The sequence below is a fragment of the Macrotis lagotis genome, chromosome 5, assembly GCF_037893015.1.
Source record: "Macrotis lagotis isolate mMagLag1 chromosome 5, bilby.v1.9.chrom.fasta, whole genome shotgun sequence".
In the NCBI taxonomy this organism is placed as follows: Eukaryota; Metazoa; Chordata; class Mammalia; order Peramelemorphia; family Peramelidae; genus Macrotis; species Macrotis lagotis.
Genome location: NC_133662.1, coordinates 99831247 through 99856375, shown reverse-complemented (window position 1 = coordinate 99856375; position 25129 = coordinate 99831247). Strand labels below are relative to the sequence as shown.

The 25129-nt window shown below is 32.0% G+C and overlaps 1 protein-coding gene across 1 annotated transcript in view; it reads right to left on the bottom strand.

The window, feature by feature from the left end:
• GRIK2 (glutamate ionotropic receptor kainate type subunit 2) overlaps positions 1-25129 on the bottom strand; it is an 851151-nt gene that overhangs the window by 356252 nt on the left and 469770 nt on the right. The window contains exons 8-9 of the mRNA XM_074187246.1: positions 24440-24547; positions 10820-10933 (exon numbers count right to left, since the gene is read on the bottom strand). Coding sequence (XP_074043347.1) covers positions 10820-10933; positions 24440-24547 — 222 coding nt within the window. The remainder of the gene's footprint in view (positions 1-10819; positions 10934-24439; positions 24548-25129) is intronic.

Below are 25129 nucleotides of genomic sequence, written 5' to 3'. Positions count from 1 at the left end.
TGCCATCTGAAAATCAGAATGGAGGACCTATGCAGCCAGCCCTGTTAGCTACCTATCAAAGTTTCAATCATCTGATACTGACTACTGGATGAATATATCTCCTTTAAACCACTACAACTTTGTTCATGTTATTTCTCCACCTGAATAACTCTTAGTAAAACAAGATTCTGCTTTCTCTTTCTCCATAAGTATTCATTCAAGCCTTTTTGTTGTCATTATTCAGTTGTTTCAGTTGTGTTCAAATCTTCTGGCTCTCCTTGGAGTTTTCTTGGCAAACATACTGGAGTGGTTTGTCATTACCTTCTCCAGATCATTTTACAGTTGAGGAAACTGAGGAAAGCAGATTAAATGACATACCCAAGAAGAAAGATTCGAACTCAGGAAGATTTGTCTTCATGACCACTGGTTCAGCACTCTTTCCACTGTACCACTTAGTTGCCCATTACGTTTATTATTATTATTATTATGACCACTTTATTATAATTCATATTCCAATGCTTGGTTTTCCTATCTTGGAATGGGTTAGGAAGAAGTTTCCAATTCACAAAGACTTTAATGACTTCTAATCAGATATTGAGATTTCATGATACTTGTTCTCTTAGAAACAATATTATAAATGATCTCTATTTTATCCTATCTATATCTTGTTTGTACATAGTTATTTACTCTGAATTCCTTGAAAAATTTGTCTTTTACCCCCCCCTTTGCATCCTAATATTTACCATAGAATCTGGCAAATATCAGAAGCTTAAATATGCTTGTTGACTGGCTGGGTTCATAAGACAGTAAATAAAGTTCTATTTTAATTATTTTTGTGGCTGGAATCATAAGTATTTAGAGCTGGAAGAGAACTTTGTGATCATCTACTTTAAATTTATTATCCTTTCCAGATAATCCAACCAAGACCCAAATGAAATGCCTGGCCTAGAATCTCACAGCTAGTTAGCTGCAGAATGCAGGTTAGTGTCTGAATCTCCTGTCTCAGTCAATATTCTGCACAATTCCATGCCATTTCATACTCTGTACAGTCTTTCAGTCACTATACAGTTTCATTGTAAGTATAGAAAATAATACTGCTGCAATTTAACAAAATATTAGAATAAGAAAGTTGAATAAATAAATTTTATGTATATATAGATATATATACACATAAAATTTATCTTGAATGTTCTTGAGGAAAAGCATGATTAATTAAAAAAATAAATGAATTACTTGGTTGTGATCCTAAAAAACTTATAAATACATTAAAAAAAATGCTAGAGGCTGATGGCACTCATTTAATAATGTCTTATTTCATTTTGACATATGGTTAGGAAAAAATATCCATGTGGCATAATTAAGAGTTCTTAAGAGAAGAAATGGAGAAGGAAGGGAGTTAAAGAAACTATTTGTGAAAATAGATTGTCAAGAGAAAAATTAACTGAGCTATGGCTGATTCTTGTCCTTTGTTATCAAAGAAGATCAAAATAATATCACTGTGTTAGAATGAGCTATTGGATGTCTGCCTGACTGATCAGTCCAATTCAATCTCAAAATACTCTTTCATAGGTCAGGCACAAATAGTTCAGGTGAACACTTGGAATGGGTTATCTAAACTTATGTATCTCATGTTTTCTTTGAGCTGCTTCAATTCTGCCTTTCTGCTAGAGCACAGCATACTCTCTGATGAGGGCATGACATTATGGGCTGGGTCTCCCATACTATATAATTAATTCTAAAGTTCTTAACGAGAGACTTTCAGGGTGTCCTGGTTTCACTTCTTCTGATCACTCTGTGAATGCTATCCTTATGTGAGTTCTCCATAAAATAGTCTTTTTGGCAAGCTTGAACAATATGACCAGCCCATCATAGTTGCAATCTCTGTAGTGTTGTCTGAATGCTTAGTAGTGAAGCTTGAAAAAGGACCTCAGTATCGGGTATCTTAATCTATCAGGTGACCTTCACAATCTTCCTAAGACTATTTAAATGGAAGTGATTCTGTTTCCTGGCATGGCACTGACAGACTTTCTGGGTTTCACAATTCTAAGCTTTAAGCAGTGAAAGACAGAAGATGATAAAAAATGATTAACCTTTGGGGGATGAAATAAGGGGGTAGGCATATCAGATCTGAAAGTTAGCTTCACTAACCACAATTTAGTTAAGGAAAACTTAGTTGCTGCTTGGAGCAAGATATAATGGGAGAAATAGGAGTTCAGGATTAGAAACAGAGTATCTTTCAATGAAAATTAGCAAATGAGAAGTTAATATATTTACTTTCATTTCCTATTGATTCTATAATATAATTTATACCCAAATTAAATTATCCACTGAACATTTTGGGTCTTAACATTTCCTGACAAAATCCATAAATGCTCTTTAAAGAAGCTAAAGGGGGGAGAAAATTGAGAATTATAGAGAAAAGTATGCCTATTTTCATAATAAAAAAATCAAACTATTATAATTGTGATATATCATTTTATATTTAATATTTGTATTATGAGTTCTTAGTCTTAATAAATATGATTATTTAATTTTATTATAATTATTTCTTTAAATGAATTATTTATTTTAATTGTTTAAATGAATTATTTATTTTATTAGGGTACTCTTCATTTGTGATTTTTTTTTATTAAAAGCATTATTCTGAGATGGGGACCAGACTGCTTCACAGACTGCCAAAGGAACATCAATGCCATAATTAAAAACATTAACAATCCCATTTTAAAAGGTAAAAATACTGCTAGAACCAAACATTTCTTAAGACATAGAACACTTGAGCAGCTAGGTGGCAAAAAGACAGCTAGGTGGTGCAGTGGATGGAGCACCAGCCCTGGAGTCAGGAGGACCTGAGTTCAATTCCAGCCTCAGACACTTAATAATTTCCTAGTTGTGTGACCTTGGGCAAGTCACTTAACCCCATTGCCTGGCCAAAATGAAAGACACAGAACACTTGAACTGTAGAGAATGCCCTTTAGGAATTGCTGTCTTAAGGAATCCTAGAATAAAGTTAGGAGGGGAAAAATTTTTCTTAATAATACAGCACTATTACAATTTCTATGTTTGACTCCAGGTTCTTCTTAAGGGGTTGGCATTACAACTACTCTGTGATAACAAATGCAGTATCAGTACCAAATTTTGTAGTAGGAATTATGGTTTTAATATTATATAACCAGCTTCAGAAGGAAAAGTTAGCGTGAGGGGAGGGATTTATGAGAACACTATGCCATTGTTATTGTATTACTAGGTTTTCTATTTTTTCAAGATTTGTTTTTTCTTCATCAAAAACTTTTCTTGTCCCCCAGCACTATACCTGTAGGTATATGGTAGGCCTATAGTTATGTTGGCAAAATGTAAATTAACTTAATGAATTGAACTGAATGTATAGTGGCAGTGGAAGAGTGTGTGCCTATGAGATGGTGGGTGGGTGGAGATGAAAATCTGCCCACTGAGTTTAAGTGCAATGTGGGAAATACACTATACTACTTGACAGGTGCTAGCACATTTGTTAAATTCAGAGAGCCACAGGAAAGAAACAACCCCCTCCAGAGAAACAGACTTGCATAACAAAGTTACCAAAGGAATTTGCACTCCAAAGCGCCACTAAAAGTAAAAAATAAATAAAACCCAACATTGAAAGTAGCATTAACTAATCCTTTTAATGGATAAAAATCAATTGTCACATAGAGAGGCATAGTGGAAAGCACTCAACATATAATAGCAGCCCTAATGTTGCTTTTTGTTGTTGTTTTCATTTGAGGGAGAAGGGAAATGGAGGACAAGAGAGGAAATAAGCATCAATTGAAAAACTCACACAAAAACTGTACTCACTATGGGAACTTAAGTTTCAGTTCACCTAAAAATCATAGCATTTGGGCAATCTAAAGAACCAGATGATAACAAAATAAATCACAGCATGCCAGACCAGAAGGTAATTTCAGAAATCTTTTAATCTTACTGTCCTTGTTATTGAAATGAGTACACTAACAAACCGAAGAGTCAAGACATAAATAAGGATCTCCATATTCCTCTTTCTCAGCTCTTTCTATTTCAATAGATTATATTCTAGTTTCTGTATTGAAGGCATATTAGGTCATTAAATATATTTTCAAAAGCAAGCAAAAAAGAAAATCACCCTTTGAAAATTTTTGTTACCTAATAAAAACACAGATCATCATACACAAACACACACACAAATCTACATGTTTAATGATTTAATATAATGGATATTTTCTGCCAATGACAGAGGGAATCAGAAATAAACATAATTTTGTTTGAGTAAATGGCTGTGTTACTACCATCATGCTAAACATATGGAAGAAAGGCAAATTAACCACAACTGACCATGGAATTCTATAGACAATCATTGTCTCAAAGCATAACAAAATTAAGAAGGTAGGGTTTCATACCTAAGATAGTCATAACCATACTCTCTATGCATTGTCCAAGATCATAGTCAATCTAACTGTTATATAAGTATTGTCCTATACTACTCAATCATAATTAAGGTAATGAACAAGAAGTTTTCTGACCAGATATTATTATATTTATTTGATACCCATGGATCTTTGAACTATAAAATCAACTAAAGGAGTGAATAAGGAACAAATGAAATAAAATCAAATAATGCCATATAGGTTTTGTGTTTGGTTGAAAAGATTCAACCATATCCTGTTGAACTAATATAAAAAGTCAAATAAATTTGTAATCCATCATTCTAAGTCTAGTGGCAAAATAGCTTCAGCTAAATCCTTGAACAGAAATGGTTCATGGGACAAGAAAGTATTAGACTCCTCTCCCCTTGAGGAGAGGATGACCTTGTGAAATTTTGCAAGATCAGAAAATGTGAACTCATAGGTTTCCATAAAAGTATCCCTCTAATGCAATGGCATACCTAAGGGCAACTAGACATACCATGAAAGGTAACTTTAAGCATCTATACAGGTACCAAATCTTGGAGTTCATCAAGAAGCTACACATACCTTAGTGGAACTTCATGAAGCTTCTACTATGAGCTACACTTTTACCACTTGTATTCTTTCAACTTAAAACCACTCTCTCCTAAGATCTAGTGTGTGCAAAGGAGGGAGTGTAGCCCAGATTTGGAGGGCATTTCTATCTGTCAATTATTCTTACAATACCAAAGTGGTAAATACTACTTTCCCAAAACTTTTAATTATGATTGACAAAATGACACAACTGCTTATTTGATACTTAGAGAAAATGTCAGATGGAGCCTTATGAGTATCCCCTTCTACTATTACTATTTGGAAGAAATGATAGTTGCTTTCTAGGGACTAGTGGAAGTTGCAGGAAGTAAGCCAGAAAGTAGTATTATAAATGAAATATTATCAAAACTTCCTAAATTATAATTTTTCTAGGTCTTCTTCACAAATGTTTTATTTTGATAGAGTATTTAAATATTCCCAGAGATGGACAAGTAAAGAGAGAGAAAAAGGTTCATGATAGTTCACGATGCAATTTTATCAAATAATATTGTGTGCTTTTGAAAATAAAGTGTCTGTTATAATGTAGCAGAAAAAAAGTATCAGAAAGTCTCAAAAAATTAGGAAGCCATCTGGCTCTACCAGATCTAAAATTATACTATAAAGCAGTAGTCATCAAAATTGCCTGGTACTGATTAGAAATAGAGTAATGGATCAGTGGGTTAGGATAAGTTCAAAAGAAGTCACAGTAAATGACTACAGCAATCTACTATTTGACAAACCCAAAGACATCAGCTTCTGGGATGAGAACTCACTATTTGACAAAAATTATTGGGAAAACTGGAAAAAAGTATGGCAAAAACTAGGCATAGATCCACATCTCACACCCTATACAAAAATAAGGACAAAATAGGTACAGGATTTAGACATAAAAAGCGACACCATAGATAAATTAATAGATCAAGAAATACTCTATCAGATCTATGGAAAGAGGATAAATTGATGACCAAACAAGAATTAGAGCGCATTATAAACTGCAAAATGAATGATTTTGACTATATTAGATTAAAAGGTTTTTACACCAATAAAATCAATGTTGCCAAAATTAGAAGGAAAGCAGAAAGCTGGGAAATAATCTTCATAACTAGAAGTTCTAATAAAGATCTCATTTCTAAAATATATAGAGTTGCATTAAATTTATAAAGTCACAAATCATTCCCTAATCGTTAAGTGGTCAAAGGATATGAACAGACAGTTTTCAAATGAAGAAATTAAAGGTATATATAATCATTAGAGAAATGCAAATTAAAACAACAATGAGGTATCACCTCACACCTATCAGATTGGCCAAGGTGAGAAAAAGAGAAAATGATGAAAGTTGGAGAGGTAGTGGGAGGACTGGGACACAGATTGCTGGTGGAATTGTGGACAGATCCAACCTTTCTGGAGAGCAATATGGAACTATGTTTAAAGAACAATAAAACTGCTCATACTCTTTGACCCAGCAATTCCAATTCTAGTCTATATCCAGAAAAAATTATAATAAAGGGAAAAGTCCTACATGCTACAAAATATTCATAGCAGCCTTTTTGTAGTGGCAAAGAATTGGAAATTGATGGGATGCCCATCAACTGGAAAATGGCTAAACAAGTTATAGTACATGAATATTATGGAATATTATTGTTCTATAAGAAACCATAAATGGTCCAACTCTAGAGAAGCATGATCTGATGCTGAGTGAAGGGAATAGAGCCAAGAGAACAATATACACATTAAAAACAACAACATTATAAATTGATAAACCTTGATGGAAGCAGCTCCTCTCAGCAGTTCAGAGAGGTAGTACAATTAAATTAGACTAGCTATGAACTGTTATCCAGAGGAAAAGAAAAACAAAACAGCCCCCCCCAAAAAACCAACCCTTCAGAAGCTGATGAATATTATAAAAATTATCTCTTATGTATCTCTTTCCCTTAATCCTAATTCCTCATGTTGAAAATAATTAATCTGTAAACATGTTTATCAAAATATATATGTACAGTGCTAATCTGACTGTTTGCCATTGAGGCGAGGGGGGTGGGAAGGGAGGGTGGAAGGAAATTTTGTAACTTGAAAATATTCATGTGCATACGGATGTAAATAAAAAATGAATGAATGATTAGGGAACCTGATTATCACCTTCAGGTGTCCTATGATGATAGAAATTAATTAACAATTTGAAAGAATAACTATGGGAAGTAGAATGATGAATAATCCAGGGCATCTGAATAGCAATGAAATGAGAAGTTTTATACTCTCAGAGGTAAAGTCCAAGTTTCCTCTGCTGCAATAATTTGGTCATGATGACTTAATAGTGTTTTAAAGCAAGCTATTTGGAAAGCGGTGAATTATGACTTGCTTATAAGATACCATATGAAATGGCAGTCAAAAATACTGATATAATTGCCATCATTCTACATCTGGAATCTTATCTCCAAAGTTGGACACTGAATTTTCGAAAAGCTATATATGTTTGAGAACAACCAGAAAAGGACAGATGGTATGCTGAAAATACTGTTGTTGTTGCTGTTTGTACTTTGTTTTTGAAGATGATTACTGACATCACAGGGTGATGACTTGCAAGTGAATTGAATTTAGGTGAAACAGAGTCAGGCAAAGTGTTCAGGACAAAAGTTAAGACAACTGGTGATGGCTTGGAATGCAGTGGAAAACTTTGGAATCTCAGATGTTTGACTTAGCTTTATGTGTTGCACAGCACCTGCATCAGCCACCTTCATAAATGATGGAACAAACTGTCAGTTTGTTCCTGTCAGTTATCCTCATGTTGTTTTAGCTAATCTGCTGAAATAATTTATGGGGGTGTGGGAGTTGTGCCTGCTACAGCATTTTGGAGTCACAGAATAACTGGGTAAACCTAGTGAATTCTGAAGTTGGATAAGCATCCCTGAATAGGTCTTGGCAAGTCCTCACACCAGAGGTGCTAGTCATCTTGAACTTCTATATGAAAAATGGTGACCAAAAATAAAAACAAACAAACAAAAAGATGAAGAAAAGATGACTCCAGGACTGTGTCATTTATCCTTAAGAATTTAGAACTACCATGAGGAAGTAGAATTAAACTTGATCTCCTCCAGGGTAAAGCCAAAAGTGATTGATCAAAGTGGGGGTCTGGATATAAATATGATTATTATAAGGAGGAGAAAAATACTTTCCAAAAATTTGAATTATCCAGAGTGGAACAGGCTGCTTTATAACATAGTAGATTTCATTATAAATCTTTTAGAAAAGAATGGATAAAACACTACACTTTGTCATAGAAGTATTCTTTATGGATTTTACTGAGTTCACTTCCAACTTTGAAATAATATGGTTTTTTTTTTCCACTAAACTGTTCAAATAAATGAATCATCTCGGTAGCATATAAATAGGACATTAGGATAAAAAGTTCATAGGAAAATAGGGCACTATGATTACAGTAATGCTTGGCATATTAAAAATAATGTAATATAGATTGTCATCTTGGTTCTTCAAGAAGCATAACATATAGGGGCAGCTAGGTGGTACAGTGGATAGAGCCCCAGTCCTAGAGTCAGGAGTACCTGAGTTCAAATCCGGCCTCAGACACTTAATAATTACCTAGCTGTGTGGCCTTGGGCAAGTCACTTAACCCCATTGCCTTGCAAAAAAAAAGAAGCATAACATAGGCACCTAGCATGAGGCATGATAGCAGAGAAGCCTTGGGATCTCTACTTCAGAGGCAAATTGAGTAGTACAACTTTAAAGATCTGGAATCCTTTCTCAAAGTATTTCATGGATGAGATAAAGTCCTCATCACCACATATCAATTTTCTCCACTCTCCATAAAAGACAGAAATAGGATGATCATATTATATAATGTTTAGAATAGATTATTTCTATACAATCTCTATATAATATTATATATAACTATATATAATATAAACATATATTTTTGATAAATTATCAAAATGCTATATTTTATTTTATAGGGTCATAGATTCAGAGCAATAAGGGATCTTAGAAGTGATCAAGTACTTACACTTTCTGAATTTTTCATTGTTTTAGGTGCACTTTTGTCATTTTAATTATAACAGCAAAGTCTAAGTTCAAAGCAAAGAGAACTCATTTAAATAAAAATAAACTGCAAATATTTATGTCTATATCATGAAGTTATTAACTATGCTTTCAATTTTGACATGAGTTATCTTGGTTGTCCATAGAGATGTTTTGAGTATAGTGCATTGAAAAGAAGTACATGAATAGTTCCTCGACTCAAATAGCTTAAAGCTTTCTTCTGAGAACAAAATTAACACATTGCAAAAAGTCAGAAAACAATAAGAAACAAAATACAGATAAATTTTACTATATGGTACTAACATCAAGGACAGTATAATAGTAGTGTCAAACTCAAATAGAAATGAAAGCCACTAAACCATATAAAAAGATGACTCAGAAAAACCACATATTGACATTACCTATGTTCTATTATATTCTTATTTATTTTGTGAATCCTTTCTCATTACACTTGAATCTGGCATGGACTGTACTTGGGAATGTTGTCAGATATTTTCACTCTTTCTGCAGTAGAAATTGGATAATGATGCAGTCAGCATGAACTTGAGATGCCAAGAATACCTTTATGGAGAACACACTACCTGAGCAATAACAGATGGATAGAAAATGGAAAGTGAAGACACTCAAGAGTATATGGAATCTAGAGAGCAAGAAGCTTTGCAGAGGTAAAGGCATGGAAATAGAAATGACAATGCCATTATAGAGTTAGATGAGACCAGATCATAGAAGAACTTAAAAACCTGGCAGAGAAATTTGAGTACTCCTGTAGATAATTATCATTCCCAAGCACTAAAATGACAGAAACAAATGAACAAAAATAGCATGCTGATTTCGATCACTGCCAATTCATAATTTCCTGGTTTGCATAAAATTGCACCTCCTGATCATTTCATTATGCTTAAATTTGAATATCCTGTCATACCTACATAACTGGCATTTCTTTTTATGAGTAAAAGAACAGAAAAAAATCATTGAATCTGGCTTGAATTGTGAGTATAAATAAAATTTACCAGTGATATAAAACTTTCTATTTGATGGCTGTTTGGATATTAATCCCACACTAACACTGATTGATAGGTTTTTTGAAATAGGTAGAAATTTCTATCAACTGCAGAAGAGATGCTCCTTTGTCCTCAAGTAAAAATTGCTTTCCTAAATGATAGTACGAGTACAAATGATCATAGTTGGATTAACCCATTTAAAATGTATAAGGGATGCAAAAATTATCTAGCTTATCAACATTAATTTAATTCTCTTGTTACTCAAAATTTGTCTTACTGGAAAAAATTCATTTAGTTTTATTAGGAAGATTAGTAAAGAAAAAATGTACTTCAGGATGAAAATAATTTAATCAGATCAAGGTTAAGTCATAATTTTAGTGGGAAAATATCGGGAAAATGTGTTATTGACACTGAAATAAATATGAAAGAAATAAAAGCAAACCTGAAGTTCATTTTCTACTATTAATTTGCCCTTATTTGTACATTTTCCCAAAGCTTGACATTGAAAAGACTGCTATTTTTAATTCATTTTGTACAAACTTAAAGATTTCAGCTAACAGATAAACCTAAATTATTAATCAACAGAGGCAGCAGACAAATTAAAGTAATTTACATCAATGAAGCCTAACAAAATAAAAATCTGTGACTAAATTAACATTGGCTCATCTATTATATACTAATTGCTAAATAACTGTAAAATACATTGCATACTGTTCATTAGTGTTCCAATTAGAATATCCTTTTCCATCCAACTCTTATGCACATCAATATTTCTCTAAAAGGAATGTGGATGTAATTGCTTACCAAAATAGTAGTAACAATCAAAGAGCGATTGGATAAAGAATCTGTAATGTTGGCAGGTTTTCCCTTTTGACTTTCTGTCATGTTCAGGCCACTGGCTGGATCCCAAGTTCCAATCTATAAAAAAGCATATGTACTTTATCAATTGTCCATCAGACACCTAGGAGAGAGTATTGTCAGAGAAAAGGTAAGACTGCCAACACTTATTATTCACCTCTGCTACATTATCTGTTGTCATTATATTAAAGTCTGCTTGTTTAGGGCATGATTCACTGCCCTGTGAAGTGTGTCTGTTGAAGTGTGACATTAAGGAACAAAATGATACCCTGAATTTCTTGAGCCAGTCTAAGTACTTAAATTTCCATTCAAACTTTCATTCTCAATACATTATGTAAGAAGACATGGGACAAATTGAAAATACAGGGCAGAATATAGTTATCTATGGAATTAGGTTTTAGAAGGACTTTAGAATTCCTCCCTTGTTTAACATCCCAGACAAATATTATTCTGAATCATTTTTAAAAGACTTTCAAGGAAGAGAAAATAATATGAAAATTTCTTCAGTTCCTCAGCCTCCCTTTACCTACCTAATCCTATATCATATTTTAGCAACTTTTCTTCAGATTAGATTAGGGGACACATTCCACCCAAGGTACCTATCTTCTTAATTTTTACATAATATCTCCACTACTTGACTGTGAGTTCCTTGAGAGCAAAGCCTGTTCTTTGCCTTACTTTGTGTCCCCAAAACTTAGCACAGTGTCTGGCACATGGCAGAATCTTCATAATTGTTTAATTATGACTATACTGACTATAGTCTGACTGATTATAATATACTCCTTTTCAAATCACTATCTTCCTTCACAATTCACTTTTATAGAGAACTTTTCTATTCCTTTCATATTCCCTCATTGGTCAGTTTCTTAATCCATTTATTCATCTTCATTACTTTCACTTCAAACTTAACTTCCAGGAATCCTTCTGTAGTTACAGGGTACAGGAATACATTGAGCTACGCTGAGTGACTAGAACGATGGAAGAACACTAGGATTCCTAAGAAGCACTTGCTCTTATTTATGTTTTCTGATATTGCAAGTTGTTTTTTTAAAGCAACACAATGATTTTCTTGTGAACATCCTCAATACTCAGTTCACAATGATGTTGTCCCGTTCATATATAATCTTCTCATAAGGGGAAAATTAAAGCTTGTGTCAACAATGACAAAATGAATCAATTAACAAAAAAAGTCAGTTGATTCAGTGAAAAGCAAACATCCAGATATGTTGTTTTCTTTGAGTAAACCATATCAAAACTGTTTATTTTGAGGCCCAAATATATAAATATTATACATGTTCTTTAAGGTTTCTATACTTCTTTATTTATTTCTAGGTTTTGGTATAATATCTATGAGACTCTTATTTTTAATATACCATCCAAATTCAGCTTAGCATGCTTCCCTATGATCATTTCAGAATCATACTCATACTTAGTGATTATGTTTTGTAACTTATTAACCAGGTTCATGTCAATACATAAAAAACTAAATATTAATACAGAGTTGATCTTTGCAAATTACTTTTTGTGTTCAAATAGTGCAACCAGTTTTTCCTCTCAACTTTTTAATTGTGGACAGCTTGCTACAAGAATACATTAAAGTAGACGCACACAGAGATAGACAGAAAGAGAGAGAGAGAGAGAGAGAGAGAGAGAGAGAGAGAGAGAGACTGACTGACAGCTAGTTAACTATAGGAATATACATATATATGCATACACACATATCAAACATGTATGCCTGCATTTTACTATGATCTATTTCTTTAGTTTAATCTTTGAATGAATCTTAGAATACAAATCTTGTGAGTAGGTATTTTTTGTTGTGTTTTATAATGCATCTAAAAAAATGTTTTCCCATTTTCCTCCTCATATTTTTATGTTGTGTCTTTGTTATACTTACCTCCTTTTCAAAGTGACAAACAATATGTCTTCACTGTATATTTGCAATTTTTTAAATATGTGATTTTTTTTCCTAACAGTAGTTTTTACATGTTTTTCCACAATAGCTTTTCTGCAATTGTTCTTTCTATGAATATACTAAGTAATATTCCTCAACCCCCAGATTGGAATATGTCTCTAAATTCTAGTTTTTTTTAGTCTAGATTGACACCCCAATAAACTCTGAATTTGAGTATAGAGCTTTAAAAAATATTTTTTTATTACAACATTTCTTGCTCAAAAATGTCTACTTTTTCTAAAGTCCAAGCTCCTTAATTTGGTTTTCAAGACTTTCTATAGGTTACCTTTCCAACTTTAGTTTCTGATGAAAACATACATATATATATATATATTTACATGTATATGTATATATGAGAATATATACTATTTCATATCATGTAGTTTTTAATATATATAATTATCTATATTATGTCATATATGATTTATATAATGATTATATATATTTAATATTATGTACAATGATACATATAACATGATATTAGATTATTTTTAATATCTTGTTATTTAAAGAACATAAATCAATGTATTATGAGCTGAGGAAAAGCTACATTAGATATAATATATATTTATATATATATATATATATTACATATTACCTATTACCTCTAACATATAGTTTGCCTCAGTTTCTATCTATAAAATGTGCTAGAGGAGGAAAATGTAGACCACTATAGTATCTTTTCCAAGAAAACCCCATATGGAGTTAAGAAGAATTGGAAACAATTTAAATGACCACACAGCAGTAACAACTCCGGATTCTAGAATTAATGTTCTTTTCATTATAGCATAGCACCTCTCATTCCTTTTGATAAAAGAAAAAGAAAAATGGTATTTTTATTCTACTTAAAATCTAGAGAAGTAAACATTTAAAATAAATTTTTGATTAAAAAAATTTCAAATTTGAACAAAACACATAAAACTTTGAATCTCCTTCAGAATTTTTATTAAAAGGAATAAGAATCTATTTAAAATTTAGAAACTATTCCAAACACAGGATCTGATGCTAAGCAAAGGGAGCAGAACCAAGAGAACAATATACACATTAACAACAATATTATGAGATGATCAGATGGAAGCAGCCCCTCTCAGCAATTCAGAGAGCTAGGAAAACCATATTAGACCAGCTATGGACAATGTTATCCCTATCCAAAGGAAGAAAAACAAAACATAAACAAAAAACCCACCCTTCAAAATCAGAAGAACCTTTATAAAAATTATCCCTTAAGTATCTCTTTCCCTTAATCCTAACTCCTCATAATGAAAATGACTAATATCTAAGCATGTTTATCAAAAATATGCATATGCAATGCTAACCTGATTGTGCATCTCTGAGGGGAGGGGATGGGAAGGGAAAGTAGAAGGAAATTTTGTAACTTAAAAATATTCATGTGCATATGGAAAAAATAAAAATAAATGAATTTTAAAAGCAAGAATTAGAGTACATTATAAACTCCAAAATTAATGATTTTGACCATATTAAATTAAATTGAAAATTAAATCAATGTTGCCAAAATCAGAAGGAAAACAGAAATCTGGGAAACAATCTCCATAACTAGGAATTCTAATAAAGTCTCATTTCTAAAATATATGGAGAATTACATCAAATTTATTAAGTTACAAGTCATTCCCAATTCATGGTCAAAGTCTATGAATAGATAGTTTTCAAATGAAGAAATTACAGCTGTAAATAATCATATGAAAAAATTCTCCAAATCATTATTGATTAGAGAAATGCAAATTAAAACAACTACACCTATCAGATTGGCCAAGATGAGAAAAGGGAGAAATAATCAATGTTGGAGAAGTTATGGGAAGATTGGGACATTGATGCATTGCTGGTGGAGTTATGAACAAATCCAATCATTCTGGAGAGCAATATGGAACTATGCCCAAAGAGCAATAAAAATGTTCATGACCCAGCAATTCCAATTCTAGGCCTATATCCACAAGAAATCATAGAAAAATGGGAAAAGGCCCATATGTTCGAAAATATTTGTAGTGACAAAAAATTGGAAATTAAGGGGATGTACATCAATTGAGGAATGGCTAAACAAGTTATGGTATGCAAATACTATGGAATATTATTGTTCTGTAAGAGACCATAAATGGTCAGACTCTAGAGAAGCTTGAAATGAATTACAGGATCTTATGCTTAATGAAGGGAGAAGAATCAAGAGAACAACGTGCATATTAACAACATTGTGAGATAATCAAACTTGATAGAAGCAGCTCCTCTCAGCCAGTTCAGAGAGCTAGGACAGACAAATTAAACTAGCTATGGACAATGCCATCCCCATCCAGAGGAATAAAAACAAAACTAAACAAAAAAACCTTCAGAATCTTATGAACACTTTATGGAAACTATCTCAATGTATCTCTTTCCCTTAACCTAATTCCTTATACTGAAAATTACTAATCTGTAAACATGGTTATCAAAAATATGTATGTACAATACTAACCTGACTGTTTGCCACTGAGGGGAGGAATTAGGAAGGGAGGGTATAACTAAAAGATATATATGTGCATATGAATGAAAAAATAAATAAAGATGCTACTCAAAAAAAGAAAAGAAAGAAACTTTTCCAAACAAATGTTCTAATATTTGACACAATAGAACTCATCAAAAATCTACTTGGCACCTCATGTTGTCACTAACTAGTAAAACATTCTCAGGGGGAAAAATTCAGCTTTCTGCCACAGAACAACCTAAAAACAAAGCAAAAATAAAAAAGCTACTCTGATTATATATTGTTTTGACTGAATATCAGACAAATGAATCTGCCTTGAATGAGAAGTATCAACTCATTCACTACAAAAATGCACATGATGAAAATGAAAGTAACTATAATGTACATATTTATATCAAAAACAGCTCCAACACAATGAGAATCAATCACAGACATAATGTAATCATTGTAATCCTTTCCTATAGAAAGTTGTCTATGACTATGAAGAACACAAAATGGAAGTTTTATTCAAGTATGCATCTTTTGCCTATTTAAATTGTTTGCAGTAATAAGAATAGACTCATACACTTGGAGTTGGACAGAAATTCAAAGGTTTTCAAATTCAATCCCTAACTAACTATGAAATCTCTCAACAAATAGTGCCCAGAATCTACTTGAAAACCATTTGTTATAAGGACCTTGGGATCTCTGGAGACAGATCATTCCACTTTTAGACAGCCTTCATGGTTAAGAAGTTGTTCTCTAAATAGAGCTAAAATCTGTACAGGTCTTATGATAATAAGTCAAGTCCTCTTTCTACAAAGTTTGTGGATAATGAAAATTAACGTCTGGATTGGAAAGAGGAATTGAAAAGATAATGACAATCAGTTACTGGATTGGAATAAGGAATTGAAAGATTGAAAGAAAGTTTATTTTGTATACTGTTATTGTAATTACTTATTCCTTACATATATCTAGTTAGGTCAATGTCATCCTCATAAGAATATAAGTTCCTGGAACAGCTAGGTAGTGCAATGGATAGAGCACCAACCCTGTAGTCAAGAGGACCTGAGTTCAAATGTGACTTCAGACACTTAATAATTACCCAGCTGTGTGACCTTGGGCAAGTCACTTTTTTTGCCTTAAGAATATAAGTTCCTCAAGGGCAAACAATGATTTCTCTTTTTCTTTAAATTCCCAGAGCTCTGAAGTACATAACTGCTTAGTAAGTGCTTGTTGATTAACTGACTACTTTACTTGCAGATGATGGCTCACTCGGAAATTATATTTTACTGAATATATTCACCAGCTAGATAGTTCCAGGAAAAATGCATTTTTAAGTAACTTTGAAACATTCTAATCTATGAAATAAATAGAATTTTTGGTTACACTGAAACATTTTAATATATGAAGTGCACAGAATTATGTAACTTTAGAACTGACCAAAAGTCTTAGTCCAATTTTTGAGTTAAAAAACTGAAGTGAGAAGATATTATATGTCTTGTCCAAAGGCTGGGAGTAGAATGCAGGGTTGTAATTCTTATGGAAAGAATAAATACAGACACATTTATGCACATGAAAAAATATCAATATGCTCTCAACCTTTTCAGAAAGAGTTGTTATTCAATGTTTGATAAATTAACCTAGATGGAAGTATCTCTTTGGTCTAATTATTTGTCATCACCTAAAAAGTCTGTTTTTACCATTGAAAAACTTCAAAAGATAAGAGCCTATAGTCACAAAAATTGCATCTGATAACATTCTATTAAAACCTATTTCTTCAAAAAAGGAAGTTAAGTGGAAGATTAACCTTGAAATCGAATCCACAGTATTCAATTTGCATTTAGCACAAATGTAATCATTCTAAAACAGCCTTAGGAACTGGAAAGGTTTCATACTGAAGGCTGGAAAATAAATTCCCTGGAGGCCAAAAGAAAATTCAATGGACACTGACCAGACTATTTCATTTCTCTCCAATTATATTGAATATTAAAAGGCAAGTTTTAACAATATTGCAGTCCTCAGACAAGGAAGATTGTGTTGCATATAAAAGTGAGCCAGGATAAATTAAATTTACAACATTTTTAGTGACATTGAAAGTAAATATTTCAAGCTAAAGTTCCACTTGGTACCTATTTCATCATTTTCTTAAACAAACAAGGTTTGTCTAACTTCAGTTTAAAAGCCAGTGACAAACATCTAGTATTCTATGATACAGAGAAGCAACAGAAAGTGACCATTGGAGGGAATTTCAGTGATCAGAGTTGCCATATGTAATAATACTATGCCTACAAAGCTCAAGAAAAATATAAATAGTTGAACTGGTTCTCTATATATCATTCCAGAAATAGCGAGGGTAGGAAATTATATTTAAATAATTGCTGATATCAATGATGCCTTTAATTCACCTCTTGACATAGAAAAAATTTTATGTCATAATTCTGACCAGAGAATTTCTTTTATTTTTCTTAAAGAATCTAAGTAGACAATTTTCAAAAAAAGCTTTTCTTGCTTTTTCAAACTGTAACAGAAGTCAGTTTATCTTTATAATCTTCTGTTTTGAAGGATTAAAAAAAGATTGGTCTGAATTCAGGGCAAGAAAATTATTGTTGCTTCCATGATTCACAGAAGCACAAAATCACAGACTGATAACTTAATATGCAAAAAGTAAAGATTTGAAAACAATTACAAATTTTTATATGGAAAAAATTTTAATGTTTTTAGAGGTTTAAAATCATCCAATTGTTATTCAAAGAAATATTATAATGGAATCTCTTAGTCTTGCTCATTACTTGAAATCCTCATCTATAATTTTCAGTATAAACCTAAAAATAAAACAAGTAAAGTCTGTATAAAAATGGGTAGAATTGATGCAGCATTAATAAATTCTCTAAAAGATCTTTTTTAATATGTGGTCTGGTGGAAAGAATAATAGACTAGGTGTTAAATGATCAGGGCTCAAAAGAATTCTGCCTTTGTTACTTTCTAGGAAGTCAAGATTAAGAGTACAGAGTTAAACTAGATGGCCCTTAAGAATCCTTATAATAATATTCTATGTGTGCCTAGAACTTTTAGTATTGAGTATTTCTCAGATTATGAAATCTAAATGAATTAGAGTTCCCTGAATTAGTATAAATATATCAAAAAAGGCTTTGAGGCATATTAGAAATAAATAGAAGATAAGACAGAATGACATATAAGAAACTGTGGATTGCATCCTAAACTTCTCCCTACTGTGAAAGCATATCTTTAAAAAATCAATAAACATTTATTAAAAGCTTATTATATGCCAGACTATATAAAAATATGTATATGCATATGCACATGTGTAACTGAAGTGTATATTCTCTACAGCAGAGCTGTCCAATCTCACTTTTAAAAGTCTTTATTGAAACAATAGATAATCTATTTTGATTTGCCACTTTAGTGAGAGTTCTGCTGTAGCCTGACTTCATATACTAAAGCATTTTGTAAATCCCAGTCACATAAAATCACCCTGCAGGCTGCCTGAAGCCAGCAGTCACATTTTAGACAGCCCTGATATACAACAATGATGTCCAATTCACATCGAAATGGGGGTCATTAAACTTATTAACTCAGAAAATCACATAATAACATTTCCATGTTCCATTTTTTAATTCATTTTGTTAAATATGTTCCAATTACAGGAATAGCATTCAGGAGTGTTGCAGATCTCTTGTAATCAGTAAATCACATTTTTTAACATTTCTGTTCTGCAACATTGCAGATCACAGTCTACATGCCTACCCACCTACTCAGTATAACTCTGTTCCATATTCTCAAATAAGTTCATCTTATTCAATATCCACTGACTATTTTGGGGACCTTCCTAGCTTTCACTTGAAAGATTTCCAGTATTTAACCATTCTCATATCACATGATATCTCTTCCCTTTTGTTCAGTCAAATATTTCTTACACAGTACACTCTACTCCATGTCTTTTACTTATTTCTTTATTACTTAATTGCTGCAGATATAGCTTGTTCATATCCACTATGTACTTCCACATTGTCCTCAAAATATAAAACATTTGTAAGTTTATTTTTAAGAGATCATATTGTTATATGGCTTGTAACTTTGGGACCATCCCTGGAAGAATATTGGCATTAAAAAAGTGGAGCTTCCTTCTGGGATAAATTGAGATCATTAAAGGAATACTGAAATTTATCAAAAGTATCGTTCTTGCTCTCCTACTCCTTTATAAGTCTTGGACCATCGAGAGGCTTGAGAATGAGACACACCAACACAGACTGACAGAAATGGTGAGAAATAAGAGACAGAGAGGGACAGAGAGGCACAGAAAGAGATAGACATATACAAACTGATATAGATAAGCTCCATGTGTAATTCATGTAATCACATGATAATATGAACAGTACACATTATTCATCTACTTGTTTTTTTCCTGGGTAGATGGCTAGGCCAAATGCTGTTTATTGACTATGAATATCATATGGAAAACTTTACATTGTCCCAAGGCTTGAGAGAGAATATCATTTGCAAATACAACTGGAAGAATTCTTTATCTATTGCAAATCCCTCTTCAGTTTGAATTCTGTGCAAGATGTCTCCCTTAACATGGGGCAAAGACCTGTATAGAGTCATGCCAACTGTTCTATCTCTCACATGATATTTAAGGTCAAGGGTTTCTTGGATAGAATTATCTCTGTGTTATATTCTTCAAGATTTTTCATGTAATTTTGATGTACTGGTGGAAATTACCTTCTTGAAAGAGATTTTAGGACATAATTTTGATCTATTAAATTTAAAAGTCAAAAATAAACAGTGCGTTCTCATATTCTCTACATCTTTTGGTCAAATGCGTGATGATAAAGATCTAGACTACTGTGAATATTTATTTGTGAAAAGTTATTACTTGTGGAGTATAATGCATCTCTCTACTCCAGGTATTTTTCTCTGGATGTCACCTATGTCTAGAATGTTCTCTATACTCATCTCTGTCTTGGGTCTTCCCTGACTCTCTTCAAGTTCTAACTAAAACCTAGCTTTCAAGAAGAAGTCTTTACCAACCCTCTTAATTCTAGTGCCTTACCATTATTAATTATTTCCTATTTATCTTGTTCATATGTGACTGTTAAATAACTGACTCCTCCATTTCATTGGTAGATTCAGGGTGACAGAGATTTCTTTTGACCTTTTTTGAATCTCCAGTATTTAGCATAATACTTGACATATAAAAAAATACTTGCCATATTATAGGCACTTCATAAATGTTTATTGACTGACTGAGTTTACTTCTTTAATATCTCATCAAGAATGCCCTTGGTGATTAAATAAGTTATTTTAATTAAAAAGCATTAAGTGGGGAAATTGGCATATTTATTAATACCTGATATAATTAATTGAAGTTATTTATTAATAACTAATAAAGTTCTCTCAATCATTTTCTCTTTTGATTACTAAAAATACTTGTGACTTTTTAAAATACCTTTAGTGTCTCTTCTATCCCTCTCATACATTTAGAATCAAACCTTCTTTGCCCTCAAAATTGTAATCTAATTCAGATACTTTTCCTCTCTTTGTTCTCTTCAGTAACATTTCACCTCTTCTATAAAGTACTTTGTAGATTGTGATGTTTGGGACTAAGGTCAGTGCTTCTATCTTCATTGATAATAAAAAAATTATAATTGTATAAAAATCTTGGGGAACCTAGGTGGCACATTGGACAGAGAACAAGTCCTGGAGTCAGGGGAACCTGAGTTCAAATCCGACCTCAGATATTTTATAATTACCAAGCTGTGTGATCTTGGGCAAGTCACTTTAACCTCATTGCCTTGCAAAACAAAAACAAAAACAAAACAAATTCTTGCAAATCTTTTCCATTTTTTGTTATTGTTCTCTTTCTATTTTATTCTTACATGCTCTGGAAATAATTATAATATTTTGGATCACTCTTCAAATATTTTTAAATTGGTTTAGTCCTCCACTTTGTTCTATGATATAATCTCCTTTATCCCTTCTCTGTTAGATATTACAGATGAGTTTAAGGTTTTCTTTAGCTGCCATGTGTCTGTTTGCAAGGAAGAAGTGTTTGTTAAGCTTTTTACCCTTTCATGCTGTCCTATTATAATTTAATTAATTTTATTATAATTTACTTAATAATTTAATTTTATTATTTATATTATATTGACTGCATGAAATTATTAAAATTAGTATGCTTTATATATCCTGTATATATTTGATTTTAGTTACTAATAAATTTTTAACACATCAACTTGATCCTGATTTAATTACATACTGAATCTTTTTTTAATGTCCTTTCCTTTTTTAATATACATTTTTAGTCTTTGTTCTAAGAAGTTAATAGTCTATCCATATAGATAATTCTAGAATGATTCCCAAATCACTAATAAATGACTTGCTATCTGTTAAGACAGAATTTATTTCATTTTTTGATGTGATTCTGTTTTCTATGTCTAGAATCTTCCAATTCTTCTCAAAAGAAAATATCATATATACATATATATATATTATATATGTGAAAGTCTTCTGTAAAGTCTATAAATCTTTATCTTCTCCCATTCTTTATTCTTCCTTCTTATTTTCAGCATATTTTATGCCATTCTCACATAAGCCTACCTAAAATTGAAGTCATCAAATATTTAAGGGTACATTTGTTTAACTTGAAAGGTTTTAAGTTTTTCTAAAATGTATCTACTTTTTCATTCTTTGCTACAGATTTTGCTACATATGCTACAATTATTTTCATAATGATCTTTTTGCAACTATTTGTCATGATTACTCTAATACAAGATAACAAAATGTCCCAAGCAATTATGTTTCTTGTTGCTCTTGAATTCAAAATAAAAAATCACTGCCAACAACCCACTTATTTGCTTTTCAAAAGAGAACCTGTGAGTCATCCTATTTATTTGCCATTTCTTTCTATTTTCTCATTTTGTTTATAGTAAATATAGTAATATTTATGTATTTCATTCTCTTTATATATCAATTTGTATATATCGGTCATTGGATCAACTATTACTATAGTCTCCAAGAACTTTGTATCACTTGCACACTACTATGAGACACTCAAAGTAAACTATTTTGTGAAACAATTAACAAACAAGTTTAGAAGATACTGTCCATAAAAACCAATGCAAGGTAAATGGGATTGCTCCTTCCCCTTCTACACATATTTTTCAATCTGTCTTTGTGTTATTTTTATTCTTTCTCAGGTTTTTTTAAATAGAATTGTTCCTGTTTGGAAACTTTAGGAGTGAATTTGGGAGAGAGTGGGGTATAAGGTGATGAATCCAGGGTCCTAAATTTCTAGGAATAGCCCTAGACTTGGAATTGGAAAGCCCCACTTCAGTGCCAGTGTGACAGGTCACTTAATAACTCAGGGAAGGATCTTGAAAACTCTCTGGCTCTGACAAAGAGCCCACTGGTTGTTACCAGGCATTTTTATTCCCTTCTAGCCTCCCTCCCTGTGTTATTTCCTCTTTCTATTGGCCAAACTATTTCCTTATCTTCTGATCTATTTCCTTAACTGGTGCTTTAAACTTTATCTTACCTAGGTTTCCTGATCCATATATACTCTAAACTTACACTCCCAAATGCATACCAGGTTGCCTCATCTCTCTTAGCTTCTTGTATATTTGTAATCTAGTGTCAATTAATATCTACTTTCTGAATCAAAAGTCATATAAATTATGGATTCATGTTATAAATGGGGGCTATGCATGAAATAATGTTGTCACAGATTTTACATGATATTTCTGCAATTTGGGATACAAACTCCTTGGGAAATCTGCAGAATACCTTTTTCTGTCCCTCCACACAATAAACATTCCCTGTAATATGTATAAAAGTATTTCAACTGCAGCCTTAGTATAATTTATATAAATACAAATCCTCTTTATTCACTGATTTCCATCTTAAACCCAAAGAATAAAAAAAAAACCATTGGAAGAGTCTTTCTACACACTCACGGGAACTACAAGTAATTTAGCAATGTCACCAAAAAAATGGACCAAAAAGTATTATATAAAGTCATTCAGTATAGTTCCTGAACTTATATTTCATCATGTGCAAGAATATAAGTTTTTCTATTAGTTTACAAATTTTTTATAAGACAGTTCTTTTTTTAAATGCCCTGTGATTTCATCAGTACATGGAACTTCAAGTGAACAGGGAAATAAATTTGTTACCAATTTAACAAAGATGATTCACCAAAGCACTTATCCAAATAATTCTAAAAAGCTGCCTGCCTTAAGTGGCATACCTACAGCCACAAAGTTAGCCTATATCAGAGCCAAAATTTGCACCAACTTCTTCTTGACTATAAGGCAAGCTCTCTTCATTCACCAAACTGCTTCTCATAAAATATCTAATTCACCATAAGATTAAATATTTGCCTCATCTGTTCACCTAAATATTTATTTTATCTATTATTTCCAATACTTCTCTTTGGAAAATAATTTGCTGGGTCCTTTATAAATATAAGCAAAATTAAATTCAAATAATTTTAAGCTAAACAAATATTCTGTTATCATTTCCATTTCCTTCCTATGGTTTGCTTCTCCTAGGACAGTAGAGATAAAATTTTTAAAAAGGGGGTGGGGGGCAAGTTTCAGCTCCCTGATGAAATATTTTGTAGACAGCCTGATATATTTTGTACAGGAAATACATATTACTAATTTTACTATATTTTAACTGGGTTTTTGTTTAATTACTTGATATGAACTAGTTAAGAATGTTTTCTCATTTGATTTTTTCCTTACACAAGGTAACAAATTCTCTACAAGCCAAAATAGATATAAACTGTATATAGAAAATCAAGTCTTTTAATTATAATGGTAATGAGATACTAAAACAAATCAACATGGTGTGCATATCAAAATCACAGGATAAACATGTGACACAAATAAAACTATTTAAATTACCTAAAGCAACACAATACCCCATTCCCTAATTGTATGCCAATTCTCTAATTCAGTGATTATAAAGGGAAATTTGCTTCTTTGAGATATTCATTAAATGTAACTTCATTTAAGTAAAGTATATACCTATGTGTTCAGTGAGATGTAAGGATGCAGCCTAGCACTCTGTTCATAAGGAAAAAGGAGTTGTTTAATGCTTCATATGCTATTCCAAGTAAGTTGAATATCTCAAGTACCTTTTCAAGACCTTCCTCCTTCAGGCTGATCACATCTAAATCAAAATCTGTCCTTAAGCCATTGGTTTTGTTGAAAGTTATTCTTCCTGTGAGGCCTTCCCAATGGGCCTAGGAGGAAAAAAAATAATATCCATAATTAAGTAGAAGGTAAAAGGAGAATAGATGAATGTTTTCCAAGAGGGGGAGAGTTAAAAATAGCTTATCAATTTTTAAATAGTTTACCTTTGGGATTATTTAAAGGAAAACAATGAAAATATTTTGTATTCCCTTCTGAGATGATCCAGAAGCCTCTCTGGAATACATGTGCATACCTGAAATAGTCTAGGGACAGGGTCCAGACCTGTACTTTTATTGATTTAGGCAACACTCAGTGAGCTAACTTTGTCTACCAGAATCAATTGCCTTTGTAACTCCAAGTGGTTTAAAGCACAGAGAAGTTAAGTGTTTTGCTCAGGGTTACATATATTATGTGTGAAGAAGAATAGAAACAAAGTTTTCTTGATTCTAAGACCAGCTCTCTCACATTGAAAACGAATAATATATTACTTCTAAATTCATACTAAAGTGAAATTACTCTGTTTACTCTGAAGGAATTTACATTCAGAAGATTTATATTCAAATTCCTGTGACAATCACATTTTCTTTGGAATAATCAGCCTTTTATATCATTTGTTTTCACATTCAATACAA